Source organism: Mesoplodon bidens, assembly GCF_964165515.1.
Source record: "Mesoplodon bidens genome assembly, chromosome: X".
Lineage (NCBI taxonomy): Eukaryota > Metazoa > Chordata > Mammalia > Artiodactyla > Ziphiidae > Mesoplodon > Mesoplodon bidens.
Window position 1 is genome coordinate 114,091,237 of NC_138163.1, and position 22,932 is coordinate 114,114,168.

The 22,932-nt window shown below is 48.7% G+C and overlaps 1 protein-coding gene and 1 pseudogene across 2 annotated transcripts; both read right to left on the bottom strand.

The window, feature by feature from the left end:
* Positions 1–546: 546 nt before the first annotated feature.
* On the bottom strand, positions 547–20,424 carry LOC308609605 (melanoma-associated antigen B4-like; the record flags this gene model as incomplete). The annotated part of the gene is made up of 2 exons (XM_081223321.1): positions 19,494–20,424; positions 547–714 (listed from the first exon to the last, which is right to left on the bottom strand). Exons 1-2 carry the CDS (start codon positions 20,358–20,360, stop codon positions 547–549), a joined length of 1,035 nt encoding a protein of 344 aa, XP_081079447.1. The 5' UTR covers positions 20,361–20,424.
* LOC308609603 (melanoma-associated antigen B3-like) lies at positions 7,867–8,900 on the bottom strand (annotated as a pseudogene). The gene has a single exon. The product of its transcript is annotated as a melanoma-associated antigen B3-like (transcript).
* Positions 20,425–22,932: the final 2,508 nt, after the last annotated feature.

Consider the following 22,932-nt stretch of genomic DNA (forward strand, 5'->3'; position numbering starts at 1 on the left):
TGAACCTCTATACTGTTTTCCACAGTGGCTGCATCAATTTACAGTCCCATAAACTCATATTTTCTTGAATAATTTAAGCACATCCTAAATGCAAAAAGGTATATATCTTTTCCTAAATTTAAAAGGTGTATATCTTTTAAATTTTGGAAAAGAAAGACTGGATGGAGTACACCAAACCCATAAGTGAACAGCTTTAATTTTTTTTCTCTATCTTCTTATCCTATTCTACCGTGGACTTCTTTCACATTACCAAGGATATCCCTATTCCAATTCCATGCAGTCTTGTTCTGGATCACATAGATGATTTAAAATTTTTCAATTTGTATTTCAAAAAACAAAATTCTTACTTCTAAATCTGATAAAGAGCAATAAGTGTGTGACCCACGTCACTCATAAGCTTACGTTCTGAATCTAAATAAACTTTCTTTTGAAAAGAAAATCACTTGAAAATTACCAAAAAAATAAGTCAACAGGAATTTATGCATATCAGGAACACTGGTTAACAGGCTTTTCCAACCACACAGTGAAGAATCGGCCTCTACCTCACTAGGGGTGACAGGAGCGACTGGATGTGGCCCTGGGATGTGCACTGGCCGTGGCAGTAGTGCCAGCCCTGGCTGCAGCCCTGGCTCGGGCTCTCTCTCCCTCATCTCTCAAAGCCTCTTCATACCAGGATGGGAAGGCAGTGGGGACCCTATCAGTGACCCTGGCCAGACACTCCAGGGCTTTCATCTTGCTGGTTTCAGCTTGGGCTCTTGATCGCTGTCACGCATCTGATGATACACCAGGCACTTTTCCTGCACCAAATATTCTGTGATAAGCTTCCTGGGCTCCCCAAAGATTGAATGCCTCCTTCCACCATAGACGTCCCTCATATTCAGGAATCCCCAGATCTCCTCCTCAGAGGCACGGTCGCCATTCAAGAAGATCACACACCCAGGAGAGGCATCAGGAGCCCATCCTTCGGAAACCCCCAGCCACTGCTCAGACTCCCATCGTTGGTGAGGTCTAGCTTGCTGACAAGGGCATAGGAGTGACCACTCGGCTTGACTTCCTTCAAGTCAAGGCCACAGACCAGTTCCGTGTGCTCAGTGGCTCTCCTTAGGATCTCGGGGAATTGTTCCCTGTACATTTTGTTGACAACCTTCAGCATGTCTGCCTTCGTAATGGGCTCTTTTATATTTCTGCAGTAGGAATTGCATCAACATCCCTGCCTTCCTGGTTAGAAGGTCTTTCCGGAAGCTCTCAGTGGAGGTTGAGGCTTTAGAGCGACGTGCACTTTCTCATCTTGGCTCTTGACATCTTTTTCAGACATTGTGCATGGAACAGCTGAGAAGTAATGATGGTGGATGTGGATCTCTGAGGCTCCTAGGAATGCCAGCCACAGGGGAGTCCAAGGAAACATCCCCAAAACAGGAGAGGAAGAGAAGGGGGACTCTTTCCTGCTGAGTGGTTTGAGCACCCTGGAGATCCTGGGTCTCACCCCGGGCATGCTGGCATTTCTCACGAGCACTGAGTTTACTCTTGTGACCCTAGGGAATGATGAGTGTGATCAGGAACAGCAGGCAGGAGTGTGGGTGATGCCCGCACTTGGAGGAGGGAAGAGGAGGGAGAATGAGATGGTGTGAGGACCTTCAGCAGGGAGATTCCACATAAGCTTTAACCAAGTCCATCTCTGCAGGTTCCCTTGAGGGCACTGCCCTAGGACTCTGCAGGGCTCTTGTTCTCCTGGTCAACCTGTCCCCGAGAACCCAGTGGAGGAACGGTGAGCCTTAGGCTGCAGCCTGCCTGCCCTGTGTTTTACTGACTAGGGTGACAGCAGGGTTGATAGTGGGGCCACTTGTGTTTTTCAGTGTAGGGAGTCCTCTGTGTTTAGCTTCAGGATTATCGTGACAGCTCTTGGCAAGGCCTGGAAACTCCCCTCTCTGTGACTCTAAAGTTGACACCCCGAAGCTCTCCGGGACCCACAAGAAGGAAGTGACAGGGGCACCTCAGCCCACCACTCTTATCAGGGGGAACCCAGCAGTTAAAGCTCCGTGGGTACCTCTCTGTCCTGAGCTTGTCAGATCCCAAGTGGTCATTTGGAGTCCTCACTTGGATACCGCACAGGGTCATGGACTCTTCCTTTTGCTCACTGGGGGCTGGACCTTCAGACCGAGGATCTCACCTCCTTCCAGAACTCATATAAAATGGGATGTGGATCCATGAAAGAAATAATTGACAAGCGAGATTTCATTCCCTTAAACTTCTAATCTGCAAAAATACACCATCAAGAGAACAAGAAGATGAGCTACAGTCTCAGAGGAGATATTTGCAAAAGACAGATCTGATGAAGGCTTTTATCCAAAATATACAAAGAACTCTTAAAATTCAATAAGAAGGAAACTAACAACCCGATTAAAAAAATGGACAAAAGATATGAACAGATACCTCACTGAGGAAGATGTACAGATGGCAAACAAGCATACGAAAAGGTGCGCACCATCATATACCATTAGGGAACTGCAACTTAAAATTACAACCAGATACCACTACATGCCAAAATCCAAAGGACTGACAGCAGGAAACGCTGGTGAGGGTGTGATTCAATAAGAACGCTTGCATTGTCGGTGGTGATGCAAATGGTATAGGCACTTTGGAAGCCAGTTTGCAAGCTCCTTAGTAAACTAAACGTATTCGATACTGTTGGTGGGAATGTAAATTGGTCCAGCCACTATGGGAAACAGTATGGAGGCTCCTCAAAAAAATCAAAAATAGCATATGATATTGTCGGCAATCCCACTACTATCCAAAGGAATTGAAATCAGGACCTTGAAGAGATACCTGCATTCCCATGTTCACTGCAGCATGAGTCGTAACAGCCAAGCTATGGAAGCAACCTAAATGTCCACCGATGGATGAACGGATAAAGGAAGTGTAAAGTATACATACAACGGAATATCATTCAGCTTTAAAAAGAAGCTAACTTCTCCAGCTATGACAGCGTGAATAAATCTAGAGAACTTTATGTTCCAGTGAAATAAGCCAGACACAGAAGGACAAATACTACATGATGTCATTTATATGAGGAATCTAAAACAGTCAAAGTCAGAGAAGCAGAGAGTAGAGTGGTGGTTGCCAGGGGCTATGGAGATGGGGAAAATGAGAAGGTTTTCATCAAAAGTTACAAAGTTTCAGTTATGCAAGGTAAGTCCTAGGGATCTACTATACAGCATAGAGCTTACAGTTAAGAAAACTATACGGTACACTTTCTAACAGGTTAAATCTCACGGTCAGTGTTCTTACCACACACACACAATAAAAAGGGTGGGAGGAAACATTTGGAGGTCATAGATATGTTTATGGCATAAACTGTGGTGACTGATAGTTTCACAAGTGGATACCTATCTCCGAACTCATCAATTTGTATTCATTAAATATGTACGGTTTTCGTGTGTCCATCCTACCTCGATAAGTTGCTTTTTTAAAACACCAACTAAACATACTCTTACCATACAATCTAGTAATCATGCTCCTTGGTATTTACCAAAATGAGTTGGAAACTTACATCCACACAAACACCTGCACGCCGATGTTTATAGCAGCCTTACTCATAATTGCCAAAACTTAAAAGCAACAAAGGTGTCCTTCAGCAGGTAAATGGATAAATAATGGAATACCGTTCAGTGCTAGAAATAACTGAGTTATCAACCCGTGAAAAGACATGGAGGAACCTTAGATGTGTACGACTAAGTGAAAGAAACTAATCTTAAAAGGCGACATGCTGCGTGATTCCAACTACAGGACATCCTGGAAAAAGGCAAAACTATAGAAAAAGTAAAAAGACCAGTGGTTGCCAGGGGTTGGGGGCAGGGAGGGATGAATACAGCACAGAGAATTTTCAGGGGAGTGAAATTACTCTGTATGACACTATGATGGTAGGTACAAGTCATCCCACGTTCGTCGGAACCCACAAAGTGTACAACACCAAGAATGAAGCCTAAGGTAACTCTGGACTTTGTGTGCTAATGATGTGTCAATGCAGCTTCACAGATCGCAGCGAGCGGCCCACTCTGATGGGGGGTGTTGGTAGCGGGGGGCGGTGTGCGCTGTGTCAGGGAGGAGGGTACATGGGAAGTCTGTACCTTCTGCTCCAGTTTGCTGTGAACCTAAAACTGCTTTAAAAACAATAAAGTGAACTAAAGAAAACACCGATGGGGGTGGTGGTTGTTGCTCAGCCTCACACCCTTCCCTGGGGATTTAAGTCTTGAGTGCAGGCGCAGGGCCAGTTTTCCCCTCTATCCAAGAGTGGGTGGGCCTCTCAGTCCTCACTCAGTTTCCTTGATCTGACTCCTGGCAGGGCCTGAGGCTCCCCTCTTTCTCGACCTGAGCACATCTCTTCAGAGGAAGGCTCTTATTTCCCTGAGATCCACTAGGAGGAGGTGAGGGTGGCCTTACTTGGCCACACCTGCCATGCCATGAGTGACAACTGTGTCAGGCAGGCTGAGACCATATGATGGTGATCCCACTCAGGGTTCTAACTCAGTGCCCTAAATCTCACTCACGCGAAGGCCTAAGGTTCCCCCCTCTGCTGCCCTGGGACCTCCCCCTCAGACCAAGTTCCGCACTTTTCTGTTATCCCTGAGAAGGATATGAGGCCATCTCTCCCTGACATTTACACCAGGATCTGTCACGGCAACAGGGAGGATTCTGTGAGGTCTCCGCTGATATGGGTTTGGTGGGCCCTGAACTCTTCAGGGTGCTCACCTTCCTCCTGGCGCACCTTGGAAATCCTCTCCCTACTGACCTGAGCTGCCCAACCTCAGGCCAAAGTCTTCACTTTCTCAACCTCTTACGTGGAAATCAGGTTCAGCCACATCTTGCCAAGGCTGTCTGGGGACTCCGAGGGCTGACGGCAGGGTCGGGAGTCCATGGGACACACTGTTCGGGGCTGGCAGGTGTGCTTCCTTCATTCCTCATTCAGTGTCCTCACCATCACATGTGGCAGAGACTGGGGCTCCTCCCTCTACTGACCTGAGCTCATCCTCCTAGGTAGGACTCACAAGGCCCTGAGAACCCTGAAGAGTAAGTGAGAGCATGCTCAGGCTGACAACTTTGCCTGGCATGTTGCTCTCCCCAGGCCACCCGTGAGGGGCCCTTCATCGTGGCTCCTGTTTCTTGATTAAAGGGCCCATCCCTGCAAACTCTTGACCAGTTTCCCTATTGCAAACCCTTCAGAGACTGGGTCTCCGTCCCAGGGGTGATGTGAAGTAGGGAAGTTGTAACACAAGGCAGGGTGGATGGGCTGTCAAGGAAAAAAAATACATCGGTTTTGCCCTTCTCTTTACCAGCAAGACTTAGCCCTTTATGTAACTTCTCTTTGAATAGATTTAACTTCCAAATGCAAAGGGCTGTCCAGCATGATTTTCTGAGCCCGATCTTTTGAGGCTATCTGACTTTGGATACATAGATGATCATACTGTCACTAAATATCTTCCTCTGCTTTCTTCACCCTTTTCAACTATTTTGATACGCTTATTGCTGTGCTTACGTATTCCCACCCAGTGTTTTGGGCACAGAGTCCTCCTTTTTATCACCTGAGATATATTTTGTACTGAGTGAGAAGTAAGGTGAATTATGGAACACAAAGTTGGCCTCGGGCTGGGAGGAATGGAAAAGTGTGGGCGTCAGACTTAGTTAGGCCAGGACACTGTCACTTAACAGCTGTGTGAAATTGAACACATTACCAAACTCTGTGAGCCTCGGTCTTTTCATCTGTGAAATGGGTTTGAGAAGCTCTGTCTTGGGGACTGATAGAATTTGTAGAATGCCTGTGAAGTGCCTGGCCCATTGCCTGGCCGGTACTGAGACTTTCAAGGATGCCAGTTCTTACTCTGATTAATTTGTCCCCTGGAGTTTCAACCCACTACACTGAGATGTAACTTTCAATCCAGGAGATGCCAGAGAATAAGCAGGGCTCTAGGGCAAAGAAACCCCTATCCGGCAAAATCCTGCTCAGCAAGGAAAACTAGTTACTTCCCTGTTAAGAGTATGTCATTCAAGGTCAACATGAGGTAGACTTCCTCAGTAGATGCAACACGAAGCTCTAAAATGTTTCACGGACCAAAAACTCACCTCCCTCTCAGTTGCCCTTCTTTGGGAACCACTCCCACTTTCATTCATTTAACCACACACGAATATCTATTCCTTGCCTAGAGTTTGCCAAACTACAATCAAGATAACTTAATTTGAATGATTTTTGTTAGTGGAGTGGGCTCTGGCTCCCCCAACTAGGGCAAAGAGTGCCAGTCCAGTGGCTTCTGGGCATCCCACCTCAGGGGAGTACCACCCTTATTTCTCAGAAACTCCCTGGAGACATGACGTGAATAAAACATCTAATTTGCATAGTGTTCACCTGCACTGGGACAAGAGCACAGGACACATTCTATTCCTGCCTCAGGTGATTTCTCTCTGATCTACCTACAACCCCAGAGTATAGGGAGACCTTGAAGATACTGCAGGTTTGGTTCCAGACCCCCAAAATAAAGCGAATAGCACAATAAAGTGAGTCACAAGAATATTTTGGTTTCCCAGTGCTCTTATAAACTTTATGTTTACACTATACTGCTGTCTATTAAGCGTGCAATAGCATTATGTCTAAGAACAATGTACATACCTTAATTAAAAAATACCTTTCTGCTAAAAAAAAATGCTAACCATCACCTGAGCCTTCAGCGAGTCCATCTTTTTGGCTGGTGGAAGGTGTGAAATATTGTGAGAATTACCAAAATGTGACACAGAGACATGAAGTGAGAATACGTTGTTGGGAGAATGGTGCTGAAAGACTTGCTGGAAGCAAGGTGGACACAAACCTTCACTTTGTTAAAGAGGAAAAGAAAAAGCAGTATCTGTGAAATACAATAAAGCAAAGCGCAACAAAATGAAGTGTGCCTGTAACTGCTAAGGGCAGTTTCCCATTCCAGGCTTTGTCCTTCAACTATACAGCCCACCAGCTGAGGATCTGGCCCCTGCTCAAAATTATCAGTCTCATCTAGCCCACCACACACCTGACTTATAATTACGTCCCACTGCAGGACTTACATTTTCCCAAGGCCCACCACTGCCTTGCATCAGGGAATTTACATTTGACTGCTATCATGTGAAACCACCCCCCTCCTTTCTTATCCTGTCTTTTCATTTGTCCTTTTGGTCTTAGAGTATACATCACCGTTTCCTTTATATGATAGCTGCTTCTTGACTCTATAAGTTTATGGTCAGTAGCTAGGCCTTCTTTCTTCTCAGCTCTCACAGTCCTAGCAAGGAGCCTTCTAAGAGCAGATGCTCAATTCATGTATGGGGAATAAATGAGCCTGTGAGCATGAGGTCTACTTTATTATGATTTAATTCTACATTTTTGAATGAGCCAAGCACATACTGTTATTTATATAATTTTATAAAACAGAGTAAAAGGAATTAGGAAACCAAATATTGACCATCTTACTTTTTCTATACGATACTACAGTATACTACTATACTATACTATATTTAACTTCTTCACATGTTCAAGGAATTGCATATTGCAATGCCATGTTATCTTCCACCAAATTACTAAAGAGATGGAAGTTTTCCCAATCTGTTTTACAAAACAGCAAAACTCTTATTCTTAAACCTTATTCTTGAAACCTTATTCTTAAACCTTATTCTTAAAACCTTAAAAACACTAAGGTTTTAAGATTTCATTTAGGAGTTAACCTTTGAAAGACAGCAAAAAACAAAAACACAGACGTATTTCCAAATTCCCCATACAGAACAGGGACACAAAGGTATTATACACTGTTCCCTCCGTCACACCCAGCCCTACACTACTTGGAACACTGAACACTCTCTTCAGCCGCAAAGTGCAGAATCTGCCTCAGATTCTGTGTGGCAGGAGCTGGACAGAACCCTGGAAGATCCACCGGCTCGCGCTCTCTCTTCCTCATCTCTCAAAGCCTCTTCAAAGCAAGATTGGAAGGCCCTGGGGATGGTGTGATTGATCTTGGCCAGGAACTCCAGCACTTTCATCTGCCTGGTTTCGGCGTGGGCTCTCGGGCCCCACAGGAACTCGTAGTGTGCTGGATCACTGTTGGCCACTTGCCGGTATTCCAAATACTTCAGCTTCACCAAATCTTGGGTGATGAGCTTCTTGGGCTCCCCAAATCAGAAGTGCCTCTTCCCAGCATAGACACTCATCTTATTCAGGAATTCCCAGATATTCTCCTCTGTGGCACAGTTGCCCTTCATGAGGATCACACCCAGGAGACACATCAGGAGACCGGTCTTGGGTAATCCCCTGCCACAACCCATGGTCCCATTGTCAGGGAGAGCCATTTTGCTGACAAAGGTATAAGAATGCTTGGTACGGTCGACCTCCTTTAAGTCAACACCAAATACCGCCTCCATGCTGAAACAAGCTCTTCTGAGGATCTCAGGGAATTGCTTTTGGCACTTCTTATTGATAAACTTCAGCATATGTGCTTTTGTAACAGGCCTTTTCTTTTTACACATGTGCATCAGGAACTGCACCAACAAATTCACTGTCTGCCTTCGAGAGCCTTTTCGAGACCGCACGGCGGAGACGGGGCCTGAGAGGAACTGTGCTTTTGCTCCATTTGGCCTTTGGCTCCTTCGGATGATCTTGTGGGAGAAACACCTGCAGGCTTAGTGGTGGTGGCTAGGGCCCTCTGACGACTCTTGAGAGTGCTACGTGACTTAGCAGCCGGCTTTCTCGGAGTAGTAACTCCAAGAGGAGGAGGAGGAGACGACGAGGCGGCTTCCTCCTCGGCTGCAGTGGCCTGAGCACCCGTCAGACCCTGGGTCCCACTTTGGGCCTGGCGGCGTCTCCTACGGGTGCGGAGCTCCCTGTTCTGACCCCGAGGCATGGTGACTGTGGTCAGGGACAACAGGCAGGAATGCAGGTAGGACAGCGGGTGATCTGGCAGAGAGGAGAGAGGATGAGAGGGTGTGAGCGCCTACAGCAGGGAGGTACCCCCCTGCCTTTAAGAGGGCCACTCTGCAGGTTTCCGTGTGGGCACTGCTCTGCGAACACACAGGACTCCTGTGCTCATCACCCTGTCCTCTAAGAACCCTGTGGAAATAATTAAAGTGAGCCTCAGGCTGCAGCCTGCCAGCCCTGCCTGGTGCTTACTGGGGCCGAGAGCAGCAGTGGGCAATTATCTAGTCCTTGTGGAGCCCCCTCTACTCTGGAGCATTGGGGTCCCCTCAGTTCATATTCAGGACCATCGTATCAACTTTGCACAGGGCCTGGGCCCCCTCCTCTGCGCTGCTCTAAATTTATACCTCAGACCCAGGTCCTCATCCTCCTGGGATACCTTAAGAAGAAGTGAAGGGGCACCTCAGCCCAGCGCCCCTGCAGGGGGGCACCCACAGCTGACAGCTCTATGGGACTCTGTCCTGGGCTCCTTGGGGTCCTCAGTCCTCATTCAGGGTCCTTGCCTTGGCTCCAGGTAGGGCCTGGGATACCTGCGTCTGATCTGATGTACCTCTTCTCAAAGGCTCTCACCAATCTGATACCATCAGAAAAAAAGGAGGGCTCACATACACCTGACTTCCATACCTGGGCTCCCCAGCGCTGCAAGCAAGGAGGGGGGGCCCTCTCTGTTAGTCTCCTCTGTTTGTGGGTGAGTGGTATCATCACTGTTCTTTCAGGGTCCTCACCCTGACTCCTAGAAAGCCCTGGGTCTCTTCCCTCTGCAGACTCGAGGCTGTTCAATTAGTCCAACACCCTCACATCTCTGAACTCTCCAGACAAGTGAGAAGAGGGCTTCAGCTTGACAGATACTCTGGGTTTCTACTCAGAACACGGGCAGAATTTATGAGACCCTACATTTTAGAGTCGGTGTTCACCTCAGTCCTCACTCAGGTCTCTGACCTGAACTCTGCATAGGATTTAGGACTCCTCCCACCAGTAACCTGGGCAGTCCAGCCTCAGAGCAAAGCCCTCAACTCCCCGAGTCCCTAGAGGGGAAAGTCAGGGTCCTACATATATGACTACCCCTGGCTGGAGCCTCCCACAAGTGTAGGGGCGCTGCTTTGTGATGCCACCCCTAAATGGGGAGAGGCCCCCTCATTAGTATTTAGGGTCCTCACCTTCACCTCTGTTAGGACCTAGGTATCCTCCCTCTGCAAGACGGAGCTACTCCCTAGACCGAGGCCCTCCCATCCCCGAGACATCTCAGGCAGAACTCGGTTGGAGGGCTCTGTTGGGGCTTCCCAGGGCCTACAGCAGCAGCGAGACTTAGCGCAGTTTGTTACGGGCCGAGTGGTACCCCTCACTCCCCACTCAAAGTCTTCACCTTGACTCCAGGCCAGCACTGGGAATTTTCTCTTGCCCGGCCGGAGGCATGGCCCTCAGATCAAAGTTCTCACTTGCTGGAACCTCTGAAGCCGAAGTCAGGATGACTCACATCCGGCCACGACTACTCAGGGTCTCCGACAGCTGACAGCAGGGGCGGGGGTCTGTGGCACTCCAGTGTTCTGGAGCCGGCGGTCCCTAGGTCCTACATACAGAGCCCCCATCTTGGAATCTGTCAGAGCCTGGGACTCCTCCCTTTACCGAACTGTGCCCACAAGCTTCACCTCCTTGAGCTCCTGGGGGTGTGTGTGGGGGGAAGTCCGGGCCTGCTACCTATGACCGCCCCCCGGGCCTGGAGCCTCCGGGAACTGAGTGCATGGGTGCGGCTCTGTTGCCATCTCCACTCCCTCATTAGCACTCAGGCCCCGCCCCCACCCCGCCTTGACTTCACTTAGGGCCTAGGTTTCCTTCACGTACAGAATCGGGAAATTCTCTCTTAGATTAAGGCTTTCCCCCTTGAGAATTTCCAGGCAGAACTCAGCCTAACAGCTTTTCGGGAACCTTCCACGTTTGATCACAGAGGCGGGATTTGTGGGGGTCACCTGTGTTACGGGAGGGGGGAAGGGTCCCTTGGGTCCGCATTCAGGTCCTCACCTTGACTGCAGGTCAGTCCTGGGAATCCGCCCTTGGCCGAACAAACGCCGTGGACAACCTTCCGGCTCCTCGCCCCCGGAGCAGAAGTGTGCGAGCCACTTCGGTTAACGGCTGCCTTGCGTGGGGTTCCAATGGCTGACGCGAGGGGCGGGGCTCTACGGGACCCCGGGGTTCAGAGGTCAGCCGCCCCTTGATCCTCCCTCGCGGTTCTCTCCGTGCCGTCTATTAGAGCCCGTGACCCCTCCCTCTGTGGTCCCGAGTCCTCCGGCCTCCAAACAAAGCCCTCACATCCCCGAGTCCCTAGTGGGGAAGGCAGGGCGTTGTTCTGACCATCTCTGCCTGACAAGAGGGGCGCCACCCTGTGAGCCTCCCTCCTTGGGAGAGAGACCTTCTCATTAGCACTGAGGTCCTCACCCTGACCCTGGTTTGTCTGGTTATGGCCAAGACCCCTTCCCTTGCAGAAGTGGGAGCTGATCCTGATAGACAAAGCCCTTCCCTCGCCGAGACCAGACAGATAGAAACGAGGAGGCTTCTCATCCCTAGAGCTCTGCTGCCCGGGGCCTCTCGTGGTTAAGAATGGGGGCAGGGGTCTGTAAAGCCCCCTCATTTGTGGGTCTAGTGATACCTCTTTCCTCACTCAGGGACCCCACCGTACTCCTGGCCAGTCCTGGGACCTGATCCTCCCTGACCCTCCAACCTGAGCTTCTCCCTCTACCGAACTGAGGCTGTTCTTCTTAGACCAAGACTTTGACCTCGCTGAGAACTATGAGACTTATAAGAGAGGATGCCCTGCCTGGGCATTCTAGGTCTGAGAGAACGTTTGGGCAGGTCTCTGAATGACCTATATTTTGCCGTGGTTGTCTCTCCAGTCCTCACTCATTTCGGGGGGTGGGGGGCGTGTTCCTTTTGTCTATCTCTTGGATTAAAAGGTTCCTGGGGAATGCCACATCCCTGCAAACTCTTGAGCAGTGTACCTAATGCAAACCTTGTAGTTTCATGTCCCAGACTTGACGTGAGATGGGGAAAATGCAACATAAGGCAGGGGGCCCAGGACAGGGGTGGGCTCCCAGAGAAAAAGAATGCTAACCTGTCCTTCTCAATAGCCAGAATTAGCCTCACCTGTGACTTGTTTTAACTGATTTATAGGCATACCTCTTTTTATCGTATTTCACTTAATCATGCTTCACAGATATTCTGTTTTATTACGAATTGTAAGTTTGTGGTGACCGTGCATTGAACATGTGAATGGGCGCCGTTTTCCCAACACCATGTGTTCACGTGGGGTCCCTGGGCCACATTTTGTTAATTCTTGAAATATTTTAAACTCTTCCATTATTTTCTTAGGGTTCTCTGCTCAGTTATCTTTGTTATTATTGTAACTGTTTTGTATTTTTAAATTAAGATGTGTGCCTTTTTTTAGACACTGTCTAGTAAGTGTACAATAGGATTAACAACTTTTATAAGCACTGGGAAACCCAAAATCTCATGGGATTTACTTTATTGCAATATTCGCATTATTGCGGTGACCTAGAACCCAACTCACAGCATCTGAGATATGTGCATACTTCTAAAGGAAAGGAGCTGCCCAGGATGGTTTTGTGCTTCCCCTGACTGAGGTTATCTGACACTGCATATAGAGATGATCCTACTGTCACTGAGCAGCATCTGTTTCTTCTCCTTATTCCTGTTCCTCCTCCTTATTCCTAACTGGCATTTACTGAGGTATTCTTCAATGCTTTGGATAGATTCCAATCCCGTTCTTTAGCCACACAGTCCTTATCTTTATCCCCAGATACATTTGAGTGTCAAGGAATACAAGCTCTGCTTTAGGCCAAGAGGAGTATAACAGTGTGAGATCTAGAGGAATTCAGACCAGGAGTCTAGTCCCAGGCCTGTCATTTACTAGTGTTACCCAGCAAGGGCTCACTGCCTGACATGCATAGAAGCCAATACTATGGCACTGGCTTTTGAGACAAAAACTTTATTCCGGGACTGCCCTGGTGGTGCAGTGGTTAAGAATCTGCCTGCCAATGCAGGGGACATGCAAGAGGGAAGAGATATGGGGATATATGTGTATGTATAGCTGATTCGCTTTGTTATAAAGCAGAAACTAACACACCATTGTAAAGCAATTATACTCCAATAAAGATGTTAAAAAAAATGTGTTGAAAAAGGAAATGACACAAATGAACTTATTTACAAAACAGAAACAGACTTACAGATATCGAAAACAAACTTATGGTTACCCAAGGGGCAACGTGGGGCACGAGGGGTGGATAAATCAGGAGCTTGGGATTAACATACACACTACTATATGTAAGACAGATAACCAACGAGGACCTATTCTGTGATAACCTGTATGAGAAAGGAATCTGAAAATGAACGAATATATGTATATGTGTGACTGAATCACTTTGCTGTACACCTGAAACTAACACATTGTAAATCAACTAAACTGCAATAAAATTAAAAAAAAATACCATGTGATCCAGCAGTCCCACTCCTGTGCACATATCCAAAGAAAACCATAATTTGAAAAGGTACACGTACCCCAATGTTCACTGCAGCACTATCTACAATAGCCAAGACAGGGAAGCAACCTAAATGTCCATCGACAAAGGAATGGATAAAAACTACGTGGTACATATATACAACGGAATATTACTCAGTCATAAAAAAAGAAAGAAAGAATGCCATCTGCAGCAACATGGACGGACCTAGAGATTATCACACTAAGTGAAATAAGTCACACAGAAAGACAAATATCATATATCACTCATATGTGGAATCTAGTTTTTTAAAATGACACAAACGAACTTACTTACAAAACAGAAACAGACTTACAGATATCGAAAACAAACTTATGGTTACCAAAGGGGAAACGTGGTGGGGGCAATGGATAAATCAGGAACTTGGAATTAACATACACACTACTATATATAAGACAGATAACCAACCAGGACCTACTGTATAGCACAGGGAATTCTACTCAATATTCTGTGATAACCTATATGAGAAAAGAATCTGAAAAAGAAAGAATATATGTATATGTATAACTGACTCACTTTGCTGTACGCCTGAAACTAACACAACATTGTAAATCAACTATTCTCCAATAAAACAAACAAATAATAACAAAAAAGGAATATACACGTGTAACACCACCTCTGGGCAATCATCTCAGGCATGGGTGAAAAACCCCATCACCCTGTAAAGCAAGGTTTCCAGTCCAGGAGCAAGGTCTTTTATCTCCTGAGTCAGAGGACCCTCATTAATATCAATCAGGTTTAATAACGTTTTGCCACAGTCATCCAGTAGCCAACTCCCATTAGCCAATCCTAACAAATGTAACAGTCAGACCTAAACAAACATAGGCAAACAAATCCAAAGGCCTGGGACTTCAACCCAATCCTTTGAGTACCTCAGCATCTGTAACCTTTTGTACTGTCTCTCTGAGGGTGGCACTCTAGCCCATGATCCTAGCCTTAGGACTCTAACCTGGACTCTATCCTGACCAAAAAAAAACTCCCCCCCCCCACCAGGCAGGACTCTAACCCACAATTCCGACGAGATTATTAGACAATTTAGGTACAGGCACATTTTAACAAGGTTACTCACCCAAAAGACGTCTGATCCAGGAGCTGTTTCTTTTCTCAAAAGTGAAAGTAGCCCGAGGAGCCTGGAGCGCCATGGCGGGGAAGCAGGAACCCAAAAGCCGACCTTCTAGACAAATTCAGTCTAGGTGGCTACTCAAGGTTGGTGCCGAGGGCCCACACTCTGCCAGGGGCTACAGTGCCTCAGGCAGGCGGTCACAAGACCTAAATCTCACCTGGGTTGCCAAAACTTACTGAACAAGGGCTCACTGCCCTGTGTGCGCAGAAGCCAACACTATGGCAACAGTTTTTGAGAAAAGAGCTTTACTGCAAGGCCGACTAACACAGGAGACAAGGCTCTCAAATCTCACCTCAATCCAGCGGTCTGGGTGAAATTTAAGGGGTTAGGGTAATTTCAAACTTGGAAGCTAATTGGCTAGTCTTGAATTAGTCCATATAAGCTACACATGCTGCTGGAGGCCAGCTTTTCCTTAACTGAAGGACTTTCACGGGCTCTCCAGGCAACATTTCTATTCTCTGAGTTCTGCAGACGGAAGGTCATCCTGGGGTCATGGGTTGCTTCTTGGAGATGTGCAGTTCTGTCTCTGTAAAATAACTCAAGGTTTGATTACTCAACACCCTATTTAAGGAGGCAAAACCAGTTTAAGCTGATCAGTTGTTTTACCTGCTGTTTCACTAGCCCCACGAACTTGAGCACATTAACCAAACAGCAAGACAAAGAAATCACAATTAACTAAAATGCTGCCTAGCAAGGACAATCATGTAACATCCACACCAGAGGATATAATACGTAATGCGCTTGTGGGAGAATCTTTCCCAGTTGGAAACAACTCAAAGCCCTTAGAATTTTTGTCATTGACCAGTATCTTCCCTACCCGCTACCCTTTCTTCTAAATAACCATGATTTCCATTTATTTAACTACCAACAAAAATCTAGAACTTGCCTACAATTTGCCAAATTACACACAACATAGAACAATTGAGTACCCTTTCAATGGCGAGGTCTCTGGCTCCCCCAACCCAGGGTAAAGATTGCCAGCCCAGTGGATTCTGGATTCTGTGAGGCCCTCCATCTGAGGGTCTGGCCGGGCTCACCGCTCCCACAGTCTCATCTAGCCCACCAGGCAACCTCACTTAAAATTACTTCTCACTGAAGGCTTGGCATTTTCCTAAGGCTCCAAACTGCCTTGCCTCAGGCCATTTACACTTGATTGCTTTCAGCTCCAACTGCCCGCCCTCTTTACCCCTACATTTTACTTGTTCTGTAGGTTGTAGAGTGTATCTCACCATCTTTTATTTTTTATAATAGCAGCTCCTAGACTCTAAAATTCAATGGGCAGGGGCTAGATCTTGTTTTTGTGGTGGTTGTTGTTTGGGGGCTTTTTGGGGTGGGTGGCAGGGGGAAGCATCCACAGTACTAGTATGAAGCCTTCCAAAGAGCTCATTCTCAATTAATGATTGGGAAATTAAAAAAAGAGTAAGCATGTGGCCTAATCCATTAAAATTTAACTTATCTTATATTCCTGAATAATCTAAGCAAATCCAGGTGTATAACTTCTACTTTTACAAGAAGAAACATGAGAAGGATTTAGGCAAACCACAAATTGACGATCTTTTCCTTATTTATAGTCTTTCTTTCGGTCTTTATTGATTAAATATAAGGTACCTACCGTATACTATGCTCAGGCTTTTTTTTTTTTTTTTTTTTTTTTTTGCTGTACGCGGGCCTCTCACTGTTGTGGCCTCTCCCGTTGCGGAGCACAGGCTCTGGACGCGCAGGCTCAGCGGCCATGGCTCATGGGCCCAGCTGCTCCGCGGCATGTGGGATCTTCCCGGACTGGGGCATGAACCCGCGTCCCCTGCATCGGCAGGCAATTCCTACTGCAGAAATCTAAAAGAGCCCATTATGAAGGTAGGCATGCTGAAGGTTGTCAACAAAATGTACAGGGAACAATTCCCTGAGACCCTAAGGAGAGCCACTGAGCACATGGATTTTAATGAGGTTCCTTACCTCCATGAGAGCTCTGGGAGGAAGTGAGTATGACGCATCATGTCACCATGCCTAAGTGACATAGCCTCAGGTCTGACAACAGGGACAGTGCTCTCTGTGGTCCCCTTCTTTCTGGGAGAGATCCTTTCATTGTCAGCCAGTGTCATCATGTTGACTCTTGTTAGGAACTGGGTACCCTTCCTCTGCTGAATGAGGCCTCCCCCATCAGTCCAAGGACTTTAAGTCCCTGAAACCATCCTCCTTCAGGCAATAAGGGATAAACTTAGCCTGAAAGCCCTGTCTATTGCCTCCCAAGGCCAATTACAGACGCGGGACTTTCTAAGGATATATGTGTGACGGGGTAGTTGGTTGCCGCACTCCTCATACAGGACTTTTACTTTGACACTGTCACGCCTGGGATTCCACTCTCTGCTCAACAGCCAGCCTAGAAACCAAGGTCCTCACCTCCCTGACACCCTGCAGGCAGAAGTCAGGGGGCACTTGACCCTGCCAGCTCTTGCCTATGCCTCCCAGACCTAACAGCAGAGGAGGGGCTAAGTGTAGCCCTGTCAGTGGTGGACTGAGTGGTCCCCATGTCCACAGACAGGGTCTTCACTACGACTCTGCACACTTCCTGGGACTCCATTCTCTGCTGATCTAAGGCTGAGGGCTCTGCTGATCCCCAAAGTCCCCACCTTCCCGCGACCTGAGTTCAAAGTGTTAGTCACAAGCAGCCAGGACTGTTCTGGACCTCAAGGGGCTGCTACAGGGGATGGGACTTTATGGGACCCTACTGCTCTGGCTGGGTCTTTCTTCAGCTTTATCACTGTCATTTCTGTGAGAGACTCACACGCTCTCCTCTACCAACCTGAGAACTCTGCCCTTAGGCAAATTTCTTATGGCCCCAAGAAGCCTGAAGAATAAGTGAGGGTACGGTTAGCCTAACAGGTCTGCCTGAGACCCTCTGTGTCTGAGAGCAGACAGGAATGGTGTCCCAGTGACCACCCCCCAATATTCTGGGGTGTTGGTCTCCTCAGTCCTCCTACACGGGGCCCTCGTCTTGGTTTCTATCTCTTGGATTAAAGCCTGCTGAGGAAATTGCACATCTCTGCAAACTCTTGAGCAGTTTTCGCTCTGCAAACCTTACAGAGAATGGGTCCCTGGCCCAGGAGTAATGTGAGATGGGGAAGCTATAGGACAAGGCAGGAGTCCCAGAACAGGTGGTGGTAGCCTGTCAGGGAAAAAAAGTACACTGATCGATTCTATCTCATCAGCCAGATGAAGATTCCCACGTCACTTCTGTTCTGATAGATTTACTTTCTACAGGGAAGAGACTGTGAGGATGATTTTGAGAGCCCCTAGTCTTTTGAGGTTATCTAACATCGCAAATGTAGGTGCTTATACTGTCACCGAATACTGTCTCTTTCATTCATTTATTTATACCTCTCAAATATCTTGGTATTCTTACTGCTCTGGCTACGTATTCCAGTCCAGTAGTTTGAGCACAAGGCCATTCTTTTTATCACCTAAGACAAAGTTTGAAGGACTGGGAAAACAACTGAAATAAAAGACACAGGGTGTGTCTCAGGGTAGGAGGAGTACAACAGTACGAGCTCTACAGTAATTTAGACCAGGAGTCTAGTCCCACCCCTGTCATTTACCAGCCTTATGAATTTTGGCACATTACCAAACTCTAACTCTATGAGCCTCAGGCTCTTCCCTGTGAAGTGAGTTTGATAAGACCAGTCTTGTAGGACTGGTGGAATATATGTGATGTATGGAAAGCATCTGTCACTGTGCCTGTCTTGTATTGAGACATTAGGGAATGGCAGTTATTACTATGATTATCTTGACCTCAGATGTTACCATCAATCCAGCTGGGATTTTTTTTTTTTTTTTTTTTACATCTAAGGGATGTCAGAGAATATGCAGCATTCTAGCTGGAAAAAATCCTCCCAATCAGCCAAAATTCTGCTTTTAACAATGAAAACGAAGGAATATGTTCTCTCCACCCCCTCTTTACCCTGCTTTTTTACTTGCTCTTCGAAGTAGAGAGTATCTCACCCTTTTCCACATAATAACAGCTTCTCTGCGAAACTGTAATTGCATGGGCAGAGGCTAGGACTTTTCTGACTAAACATCCCCAGTACAAGCACAGAGACTTCTTAAGAGCAGATGCTCAGTTAATGTTTGTGTGAAATAAGAGGCATGAACAAATCATTTGCTAGAATTTATATTCTCAAACATTCTTGAAAACCATAAGCAAATCCAGTCTATATCTTTTATTAAATTTACAAAAGAAAGACTAAATGGAGTAAGGCAAACCAAGAATTGATCAACTTTTACTTTAGCTCTCTGTCTTATCTATCTTATCTCTCCATCTAGCTACCTAGCTATCTTCTGATCCTATTTTAGGGTGGTGTTCTTTCATGTTTCCAAGGATATTCGTATCCTAAAGTGATGTTATTCTTGTTCTGGACCACAAAAGTGATTTAAGGATTTCCAATTCGCATTTCAAAAAACAAAATTCTAACTCCTAAATCTGACAAACAGCAATAAGTGTGTGATCCACGTCATTCACATACTTGTATTTTGAATCGAAATAAACTTTCTGTTGAAAGCAACACCAATTAAAAATGCAGGAAAAAGTCAACAAGTTATTTAAGCATATCAGGAACACCGGTTAACAGGCTTTTCCAACCACACAGTGAAGAATGGCTGGGCTTCAGACCTCACTAGGGGTGTGAGGAGAGGCTGGACGTGGCCCTGGGACGCACACGGCAGTGGCAGTAGTGTCAGCCCTGGCTACAGCTCTGGCCTCGGCTCTCCCTTCCTCAGCTCTCAAAGCCTCTTCATAACAGACTGGAAAGGCACTGGGGGCCACACCAGTGACCTTGGCCACAAACTCCAGGACTTTCATCTTGCTGGTTGCAGCGCGGGCTCTCCGGCCCCACAGGAACTCATAGCGCGGGGGATCGCTGTGGCGCACCTGACGATACACCAGGTACTTTTCCTGCACCAGATCTTCTGTGATAAGCTTCCTGGGGTCCCCAAAGATTAAGTGCCGCCTTCCATCATAAACACCGAATTTACTCAGGAATTCCCAGATGTCCTCCTCAGAGGCGCGGTTGCCACTCAAGAGGATCACACCCAGGAGAGGCAACAGGAGCGCACTCTTCGGAAACCGCCTGCCACTGCTCCGACTGCCATCATCGCTGACATCTAGCTGGCTGACAAGGGTATAGGAGTCACCACTCGGCTTGACTTCCTTCAAGTCAAGACCAAAGAGCCGCTGAACGCGCTCAGCAGCTCTCCTGAGGATCTCGGGGAACTTCCCCTTGTACCTTTTGTTCACAAGCTTCAGCATGTCTGCCTTTATAATGGGCTCTTTCACTGTATACTTCTCCAGCAGGAAATCTATCAACATTCCCACCTGCTTGGTTAGAGGATCTCTCTGAGAGCTCTCACGGGAGGCTGAGGCCCGGGAGGAATTTTTCCTTGCCTCAACCCGGCCCTTGGCACGTACATCAGATCCTGGGCCTGAAACCCCTGCAGCACGAGAGCTAGTGGCTGGGGCTCCCTGAGGCTCCTGGCGAGTGCCAGCAGCAGGGGAGCTCGGGGGAGTACCCTGAGAAACAGAAGCGGGGGACGAGGGCGACTCGTCTATCTCTGCTGCAGTGGCCTGAGCACCCCCGAGATTCTGGGCCTCCCTCCGGGCCTGGCGGCGCTTCTCACGGGCACGCAGCTTACTCTTCTGCCCCCGAGGCATGACTATGGGCAGGGACAGCAAGCGGGGGAGTGGCCAGGAGAGCAGGTGATGCTGGAACCTGGAGGAGGGAAGGTGAGAGGGTGTGAGCACCTTCAGCAGGGAGGTACCACCCTGACTTGAAGAAGGCCGCTCCGCACGTTTCCTTGAGGGCTCTGCTCTAGGAACCACTGGGCCCTCGTTCTTGCTCAGCCTGTCCCCTGAGAACCCAGCGTAAGAAGCGACAGTGAGTGAGCCTCAGGCTACAGCCTGCCAGCCCTGCCTGTGGCTGACGGCGGTGACCACAGATCCTGGTAGGGTAGGCCCTCTCTGGGTTCCAAGGGTCCCTTTCGTTCACAAACAGGATTGTCACATCGACTCTTGGTAGGGCCGGGACCTCTTCCCTGTGCTGCTCTAAAGGAGATACCTCAAAGCTCCCCGGGGCCCACGAGAAGGAACTGAGTCATGGACACTGTCGGGGTGCACAGCGCTGACAGTGCTGTGGGGCCTGCTCTGTCCTGAACTCGTTGGTCCTCAACCATTCAGCGTCCTCATCTTGTCGATACCAAGGGTCTGGGACCCCCCACACCCCCGCTGTGCTTCTGCCCCTGGTGTGGCACCTTCAGACGAAGGATCTCATCTCCCTTAGAGATGATACACAGAAATGAGGAGCCTCCGCCTGACAACCGTGCTCTGGGCCTTCAAGGGCTGAGCAGAGGCCTGGGCAGGACTCTTTATTATTCCTTTGATTCGGTGGAAGGGGGCTGTGCTACCTTCAGTCGTCATGCACGGTCCCCACTGGGTCTCCTGGGAGGATCTGGGGGACCTGAGGACATTTCCTCACAGTAAGGCCCACAGCTCCCTGAGACCGAACGGTGGACGTGAGGATGGCCTTACCTGGCCACAGCGTCCCTAGCGTCCAGAGGCTGAAGCTGCAGCAGGCACGCTGAGGCCCTATAACGCGGGCTCCTCCCTCACGGTGCCCATTTCTCACTCAGGGGAGGGTCTACGGTTCCTCCCTCTGCTGACCCATCACACCAAGATGCTTACTTCCCTGTGAGTTCCGACTGGGGAACGGATGGGCACTTCTGCCTGACATCTGTGCCCGGGGGCGCCTCGGAACGACAATGCAGAGGGACTCAGCGGGGTCCCCGCTGGCATGGGGGTGGAGTTCCCCACAGTCCTCAGCATCTTCTCCGTGAGTCCTGGCAAACCCCGGAAATCCTCCCTCCGCTGACCTGAGTTCGCCTGCATTACCTTAAGATTCTCACCTTCCTGAGATCCCCGAGATGAAAGAAAGGGTGGGCCCCTTCCGTTCACCCCCGTCCATGCCCTCCCTGGGTTGGTAGCAGGGGCTGGACCCCGCGGGACCCCACTGTTCTGGCGTCGTTGGCCTCTTTCGCCCTCACTCTGACGGCATCTACTCTCCTCCCTCAGCCCACCTGAGTCTTCGGGCCTCAGATCAAGGCCCACATCTGCCTGGCTCCCTGGGGCTGGAAGTGAGGGGTGACACATCAGGCTACCTCTTACCTGGGGTTTCCCAGGGCCGAGGGGGGCGGAGTTTGTGGGCCCCCACTGCTTTGGGTGGGTGTTCATCTACATCATCCCTCAGTGTCCTCACCCTGACGCACAGCAGGACTTGGACATCCTCTGTGTCTTGACTTGAAGTCTATCCCCTCGTACTAAGGCCCCCCAACTCCCCGAGACCCACTAGAAAGAAAATTTTCTTGTCTCTCTACCTACAACGGTGTGTGGACTTGCAATGCTGACAGGCAGGCAGAGATTCTGTGGCCCTCACTATTGTGGCGTAGGTGGTCCCCTCAATTCTCAGGCTCCTCTCCTTGGTTCCTGGCATTACCGGGAAATCCTCCGGCTGCTGACCTCAGCCCATACTCCCATCCACGAGCTTCCTCACCTCCCTGCCATGGTCCGGGAAAAAGGGAGTGATATTCATCAGGTCACCAGGCCTGAGTCTCCCTCCCAGGTCTGAGAGTAGGGATGAGATTCTATGTGGTTCACTTCTTTCTGGGTGGGGTTCCCTCATCTTCACTCGGTGTTACCACCCTGACTCTTGTTAGGAACCAGGCTCCTTCCCTAGGTTGAATGAGGCCTCTCTCATTAGACCCAAACCCTGACGTCCCTGAGACCACCCTTGGAGGAACTGAGAGGGCAATTCAGCCTGAGAGCTCGAAACCTGGCTTCCCAGGGCGAAGGCAGAGGTGGCACTGTGTGTGGTCTCCTCTGTTCTGGGGGAGTCGGTTGTCTCCTTCCTCACATAGAATTTGTGCCTTGACATCGATCATGGCCTGGGACTCCTCTTCTTCTGCTGAACCGGGCAGCCAGCCCTTAAACCAAGGCCCTCATCGCCCTCAGACCCCACAGGCAGAAGTTAGGGGGCACCTGAGCCTGCCAGCTCTGCCCTGGGCCTCCCGGGGCTAACGGTAGGGGCGGCATTAGAGGCAGCTCTCTCCACTGTGTAAGGAGCAGTCTCCATTTCCTCACTCAGGAGCTTCACCTTGACTCTGCACCCTGCCCGAGACTTTGCCCTCTGCTGACGTGCGCCCGTGACTGTCAGAAAAGGTCCTCATCTTCCTGG